Genomic DNA, 8069 nt, shown 5'->3' with positions numbered 1-8069 from the left:
AAATTTCATCCCGCCACAATAATCGTCTGTTGGATATCAGAGGTAAATGTCTTTATAGAGTATGTATTAAACAGGGATGTATTGGGTAAAGTGGAATAATATTTTTTATTTTGAACAGCAGCCACGGTTCGTACAGTATGACTATGGTGTATATGCCACGGAAGAGGCGGGACTATTTTTGCACATCAGTTTGTTTCCGGTTCGGTTTGCGACATGTGGGCTGCGTCAAAAATGCTTGCGCTTCCGACTTTGTGCCCCTCGGTTGTGCGTTCGCAACCCGGACCGGAAACAAACTGATGTGCAAAATCACGTCCCGCCTCTTCCTTGGCATATACCCCATTTTTACACATTTGTGTAAAATGTCTACTGTGAGTCGCCGTACCTGACAGGAAGCTATTGCTCGGCGCATGCGCACCATGTAAGTTTCTTTCTCACCTCTGCTTTCCATGTGTTTTGGGTCTCAATTTGTGACAATCTACTCTTTAAGTCCAAATTGTTGAAACGTAAGTCATTGAATTCCGAATTATGGGAGGGCAGGCTAAGGCTAAAAAGAAAACCAAGCCCAAGAGGAACGACAGCCGCCCAAACAACGGTAAGAGGTGAATGTATTACCATGCCCCCAAAAATGGCCAAGCTTACCATTCCCCTTTATGTGTTTTACTACTCAAGATACCGGCATAGTGGGCTTGACACCTCAAGAGAGGATGAAAGTGAGAATGCATGAAAAGGCAAAGAAGAAAACAGCTGCCAAATACTCTGTTGAGCAGCTACTAGAAAAGGTACAACTGACAAGTACAATTAAACACAACCTATTAAATGAAGTATGCCATTGTTGCCCTGGTTTTGTTTCTTCACGTTATCATGCTGTTTTGTGTTACACAGACTGAAGAATGCATGGACAGTTTTGACTATGAGATGGCTGGACTCTACTGTCAGCGTGCCCTGGACCTGGAGTCCACCAATCTGCAAGCTCTTGACATGCTGGGACACATCTCCTCTGAGCTTGGAGACACAGAAAAAGCTAAAGGGATATCCTTTACTGTGGCTTTCATCTTTAATCATACCTTCAACTGGTGCCAGTAGCCTCCTTGACTTATCATGCACGTTTTTCTGCGGGCTGTGGAGCTGAGCCCGGATGTAGGTCACAGTAAGTACATGTACCTGGGACAACTGCACACAGGCCAGGATGCTGTTGGCTACTACACCAAAGGGATACAGGTCCTACTCTCTGCATTAGACAAACAAGCACAGACCACTGTGAGTGATGCTGATTGAAATACACGTCCAATATATTACAAATACAAGTCTATCTATCTATCTATCTATCTATCTATCTATCTATCTATCTATCTATCTATCTATCTATCTATCTATATATCTATCTATATATCTATCTAATCATCTATTTTATCCATTCATATTATCTATGTATCCATCCACATCTCTAACATCCACCCATTACAAGTTTTCCATATACCTGATGCATTCTAATGTTTTGTCACAAGGTGGTGCTATTGATGTCTGAGAACATTTCATTTCTTATTCTGGTTATTAAAGCTTAAAGTACCACTGATTGTCACATCCACCGGTGGGTGAAATTTGTTCTCCGCATTTGACCCATCCCCTGAGGGAGCGGTGAGCAGCAGGGACCGCACTCGGGAATTATTTGGTGATCTGACATTTACTAGTAAAAATGACATGCTAGTCGTGATAGTCAGTATTAAATGTTGTTAACATGTCATAAAAGTACAATGCATTTTGTTCATGAAATTGTAAAAGCTTAACATACATTTTGGGGAAAATAGGGTGTTAAAGTTGACTACCACTGATTGTCGAATCCACCTAAGTGGGGTGAAATTTGTTCTCTGCATTTGACCCATCACCTGGGGAAAATGGTGAAAAGCGGGGACCATGCTCGGGAATCATTTGGTGATTTTATAGTGATCTGAAAAAGGCTAAACAAGAGCTTATTTCCACGATTTGTGTCACATCTTACGTATACGTGGTCATTGAATTGCTAAAACAATGTCTGCTTGCACCCTTGTCCGAAAACAGGCCCAGGCCGGGGCTGCAGCACCTGTAGATGACGATCTTGAACTCCCGACGATGAAGGATGTTAGCGTGGCTTATTGCTCCATCGCCGAACTTTACCTAACAGATCTCTGGTAATTGAGAACATAATTTGACTACTTCTGTAATCGCTCTTCATGTCTCTATTTGGTTTAATGATTTGAGACTTGTCAATATGTGTGCAGCATGGAGGAGGGAGCTGCTGATAAGTGCAAAGAGTTCATTGAGAGAGCGTTGCAATATCACCCTGGCAACCCTGAAGGCCTCCAGCTCATGGCCAGCTACTTGTTCAGTACAGAGAAAAATCAGGTCAGGTCATACACGCGCGCACGCATACGCTCATGGGATGAATTATCACCACATTAAAGGAGGAATATGCTGAGTTAATTATTCCCAGCAAATTGAATCGTATGCCATTAATCAGCAGATGGACACTTAAATTATCAGTTGCGCACACACTCGGGAGGTCTTGTGGATTGGAATGCTAATTATCAGGCAGATCATTGAAGTCATATAATTGTCGAACTATGAGCGAGATAATCAGGGGCGACTGGTTGAAGACGAAATGTCCCAAGAACATTCATTCAATTTGAAGAAAAATGTTTAAATGATGACTGGAGGAGTTTTGACTGTTCAGCGCAAGGACACTGGAGTGTTCAGTCAGCCGTGCAGTTCATACGGTCAGCATAAGCATTTCATAGCCTTCGAGCTGGTTTGAGCAAGTTGCTCTCAAATTCACTTATAACTTTCGAATAATTTAAAAAGAAGTTCCTTGCGAAGTGAGTTGGAGACAGTCCACATATCAAGTGAAAGGTCACAAGCTGACCTTTCCAGGAAATGTCTTTTCTACGTAAGAAATAAGAAAATTATTTTGCATTTAATTAAATCCTGATGAAGGTCTGGCGGCCAACCTTTCACAACCCTCTGTCCATGTCTCCACACCTTTTTCATATTGACATTTTAATTTCACATATTGTAAGTAATGAGAAAGAAAGTGGAACTCATGTATTGAATGGGTTTAGTGATGGTTTTGCATGTACAATTAATTATACAAGGACGTGTCTTATACTGTAAAATAATATTTTGCAAATGTGTTCATGGTTATAACAGTGCAGCAAAGTAATTAAATGTTCATTCTGAATAGCTATTCATTGACTCCAATATCAATTATTTTGTATAAAATTATGTTGAATTAAAAAAAAAACCTTTGTGCTAAATGTAAACCATAAAAAAATGTCAAATTATTATGACAGCAAGATGTACAATTACATTTTCAAAATAATGTTCCTCCTATTAATGCCATTCAGATAAGATGTGGCATTCATTAAATGAATGAGTAATTATTAATTTATTTATTTTTTCAGGAACTGAAATTAGAAGGCAAAATGGGTTTTGGCTCACTAGATGTTGGGATTTTTTGTAAATTCATCCTGAAATAAATTTTGTCGGGGCAGAAATGTTTCACTGGTCAGGTCAAATTCCTCCACAACCAAACTCATCCAAACCTTTATGAACCTCTTTGCATGCTCGGACATGTTCACGTTGGAACAGAAAAGCACCGTCCCCAAACAGTCAAACACAATTTTTTAAAGGTTTAATGGAATTGTACCTGAAATACCAGTTGCTATCTGTAGGGGGCAGGCTAGCTCCATTGAGAGAATCCCATGTCTACGTTTTTTTTTATTGCTGGACCCTGTAAATTAGACCTATACAGGAACCCACCCTATCGATATTAGTTTATATAAGAACCGTTAGAACAAATGTGTGTCTTGATTGTCATTCTTGTTTTTGTACTTCTTTGCACAACAATGTGGCGTCCTTAGGAAGGCAAAGAATATTTGTTGAAGAGTGTCAGACTGTGGCTGCCTGCCCAGAATCAGACCGAAGCATCCTCCAGCCTAGAAGATGACATGCAGGTGAGTCTCTATCATCAGCCGACATTTGTTTCACTTTTATTTATAAAACACTGTGGCCTAAAAGGATTTTCACAGAGCACTTTGCCACTAGCACAAACACCAGCAGAGATAAAAAGGAGAAGATAATGAAAAAAGGATAATAAAAGTTAAATGTGGAACCGACATTATGTTAAACTGTGTAATTTTGTGCGAGGAGTGTGCAAGTGAAAGCGAACAGAATAATGATTACAAAGGTTGTGATGAGGAAGAGAAACTTTTAAAACTAATTCTGTATGTGACCTGAGTTTGCATACATAAATGAAGTAAATGCATGTATGACATGATACAACAATCCCACAGTGGCGCCGTCATTGTTTGGCTTATCTTCCACAGCAGCTTGATTCGAACTCGGTCTGCTGTCATGTTCGCTGTGATTAACAACCACGTGGCCGCCGAACGTCCCCTACCTTGAAATTGGATCTTGCCATTATCGGACATTTGCGCGAGAACCGTGGTTGTGTAAATGCTCCTTTTGTCCCCTCTTCCATAGAACCAGATCCCGCCGTATGAGTCCCGCATCACCACAGCCAAGCTTCTCGTCGAGAGCGAGGAGTACGAGGTAAAAAAAAAAGAATGTGTGACGAGCTCAAACAATTCTGCTCTTGCCGTCGCCCTGTTTGGATTTGGTGGCAGGAGGGCAGCGAAGCACTTTTGCTTTCCAGTGAATAGCTTAGAAGGTGTCAAGGTCATGGCTGGTCTTTATCCCCTCCAGAGTCCCGTGTCAATACTTGAAGACAGGTATTTGCAGTGTGGCGCAAGGCTATTGGGCTGCTTGAGGAGAGAAAGACCACAAGCTAGAGTGGCACGCGGTTGAGAAAAGCCCTCCACCAAGGTCGAACAATCAATTACAATATGTCAATCTGACTGAAACATCAAGACAAGCTGGCTGATACTCCAGTTCAGTAGTTGGGGGTGATGCAAATTATAAAGTGGGTGCCAACTGCCACACGTTTTTATTTAGATTCATCTTTTGGAGTTGTTAAAGGGGAAGGCAGCCCCATTTTTTTTTTTTTTTAACAATAATATGTTCTATGCAGCCCCACTTGTGCAAATACGGTATTCTGGTTAATATTGCGTTAGTGGAATATGAGTTAAGCAACAAAATCCAACTGTTTTTATTCAGCTCAGTGGGCGGCCATTTTGCCACTTGCTGTCGACTGAAGATGACATCAGTGTTGCCCAGGTCTCAGGTAACACCAATCACAGCGCATCTTCAGAAAACAGGTGAGCTGTAATTGGTCGTTGCCTGAGCCCTGAGCAACTGTGACGTCATCTTCAGTCGACAGCAAGTGGCAAAATGGCCGCCCCCTGAGATGGGTAAAAACGGCTGGATTTTGCTTCATAACTGTCTGTCTGTCTGTCCGTCCATCCATCCATCCATCCATCCATCCATCTTCTTGACCGCTTCTTCCTCACAACGGTCGCGGGGCTTCATAATTCATATTCTAAAAATGTAATATTAATCAGAATGTCATTTTTAGACTAGTGAGGTCACATTTAACATCTTATTGTCAAGAAATGGTCAAGGTTGACTTCCACCTTATGATGGTGTGTATATTTTTCCGATTTACTATTAAAGATTGGTATTTGAAAAGGGTGAATCTCCACCTATCAGGGGACTTATGCAGGTGAATTTGGTGTGCTCAGTAGTTGACTTGTGACTGTAATGATGGCATGTCGTGTAATTTATTTATTATTACAGTTTTCATACTAACTGTGTTGAACAAAAACATAAAGTGGTGGGATGAATGTGTGCAATGTGAATTCAAATGATAACGGGACATATGGTGTTCCACAGGGTTCAATTCTGGGGCCTCTGCTATTTTCATTGTATCTGCTGCCCCTGGGTTCCATCTTAAGAAAGCAGCGATGGTTGTTTTTAAAGTGCTCTATAAATATAGACTTGAGTTGAGAGACCGGCGTCAGTGGAATACAAGAACACGACACTTTCTGAATTCAAGGTGAAGAAAGCCAGATTCGATGAAAAGGCTACTGTTCATTTTGTTCATCATTTTCTGTTTGGTGGGGTTCAGTACTGCCAATAAGGTTAAGAACCACTGACTTAATGATTTCCATCTATGTGAGATCATTAATGTTACTGACATCTCACAATAATTATCAACAATGATTTAACTTGATAACAAGCAAACAAATATTCAACACTTCAGTTCTTTAAATCTCTTCAAGTGTTTATATTCTTAAATAATCACTTCTGCAATATTCCTAGGAAATTACAATGTCTGACCACTGGAGAGTTATATTTTCGAACAAGCGCGTGGGCTGGGTTGGTGATCCTTGCTCTAGCCATTTATACTTAGTGGAGATATAAACGAAGCTGGAGTACAAGTTGCTGCCATGATGTTTTTATAACGGCACACTTGCCCGCTTAATCACCCATCAATTTCCCATATTAATTACCTTGATTTTTTTTGCGGCTAAATGCTTGTCGGTTCAGTGCAGAACCTCACGCTCATTAGCGTTTGAAGTCGTTTTCTGTGATTTCCGCCACGCTAACAGCGGTTCGGCTATATTCAGTTCTGATCCACTGATTAATTTGTGCTCACTCTCGTTGAGAGGTTTACGGTTATTACAGGAGGTGGCGGTGCGAGGGGAGGATGGGCCGTCAGGTGTATCAGTGAAATGACAGCGTCTTCAGTCCCCAGTTTCTGACACGTCATTTGTCTTCATCCGGCTGTCGGTGTCACCAGCTGCAGACACTTGTGACTGCTTCATAAATAATAACATCAGTGTTTTGCTGCGTGAGCATGTATGCATTTATATTCATTTACACCTCCTGCACACCATTTTTGCTCTTCATCTGTTTCGCAATTTGGAAGCTTGTGACGGAAAATGAGTTTAAAGGCGGCGGCAATCTTTTATGATTGTCCGTCTTCTCAGTCTGAGACTAATCCTGATTGAATATGAGCGCACACATACACATACGGACTCCCAGCAGAATATGAAGCCATCCGCAACATTCACAAAGTTTTGTGCTTGCACTTTGTGCTCTGTAAAGTTTTTGGTTTGAAGGCAGCCTCCCGAGCATTTTGCCAGAAACTGACCATTTGTCCATATTTTCCGCCATCGTGTGTTTTGTTTGGTCTTGCGGAACAGCGCCAAGGCTTTGAAATTTTCACACGTATCCATTTGCCAAAGAAGCATACTGCATGTCTAACGGTGCGTTTTGGAAGAGCAACAGTGTTAGAAGAAAAACACCTGTTTGTGTTGAGCTCTTTGTCTGATGGATCCAGTTTGGCCCTGCATGTTCCCTTCACTGCGTGGGTTGGACTTGGAGTAAATGAAGGGCTTGCCAAAACAAATACAAGATTCACAGCCAAGTAAACTTTGGTGTGTGACAGACTCTCAATAATGATTATGGTAATAGATAAATTGCATAAAAAGACACTTGTTATTTTGCGCACTATTTAGGGAAAAGATCACAATGAAATAGCAGATTGAATGCCATTTTTAAAATGAAGCGTGTTAAGGGTAACTAATTCAGCACCGCTGTGCAACATCTGCACCACTGAATCTTAAGTGTATTGCTTGCAATTTAATCTCTGTCAAGGCTTTACCTTTTCAAAATTGTGAAAGCTTTCCTTTTTCTAAGATGAGTGCATTTAAACAACTCAGCAATAAATGAGGGCATCCATTTGGCTAAGTATTTCATAGCCCTTCACACTATGCCAGCCTTGACCTCAACAACTTGCGAATGAGATTCAATTTTAAGTGTGCAAAGCATACATTTCACTCGTTTGATCATGTGAATATGTGTAAATATTAGGGGTGTTAAAAAAAAAAATCGATTCAGCGATATATCGCGATACTACATCGCGCGATTCTCGAATCGATTCAATAATAGGCAAAATCGATTTTTTTTTTTATTTTTTATTTTTTTTTAGGATTCACACCTTAAGCATGGAAGAATGTTATATGAACGGAACATTAAGCCTTAATATTTTATTTTAATGCTGTTTAAACATGAAACAGATTACAACCTCTATAAGACTGAAATTTCAGATAAATAAATAATACATTTTCATA

General features: G+C 40.5%; 1 protein-coding gene across 1 annotated transcript in view; it reads left to right on the top strand.

Annotated features, from left to right (window-relative positions):
* Positions 1-229: 229 nt before the first annotated feature.
* Positions 230-8069, top strand: part of LOC144021951 (uncharacterized) — a 34773-nt gene continuing 26933 nt past the window's right edge. The window contains exons 1-8 of the mRNA XM_077526257.1: positions 230-592; positions 670-779; positions 883-1029; positions 1105-1257; positions 2056-2165; positions 2256-2379; positions 3894-3986; positions 4516-4584. Of these exons, the coding sequence (XP_077382383.1) occupies positions 526-592; positions 670-779; positions 883-1029; positions 1105-1257; positions 2056-2165; positions 2256-2379; positions 3894-3986; positions 4516-4584 (873 nt within the window). The 5' untranslated portion in view covers positions 230-525. The remainder of the gene's footprint in view (positions 593-669; positions 780-882; positions 1030-1104; positions 1258-2055; positions 2166-2255; positions 2380-3893; positions 3987-4515; positions 4585-8069) is intronic.

Source organism: Festucalex cinctus, chromosome 7, assembly GCF_051991245.1.
Source record: "Festucalex cinctus isolate MCC-2025b chromosome 7, RoL_Fcin_1.0, whole genome shotgun sequence".
NCBI classification, from domain to species: Eukaryota; Metazoa; Chordata; class Actinopteri; order Syngnathiformes; family Syngnathidae; genus Festucalex; species Festucalex cinctus.
The sequence above is the reverse complement of the archived record's forward strand: the minus strand, read 5'-3'. Positions and strand labels throughout refer to the sequence as shown.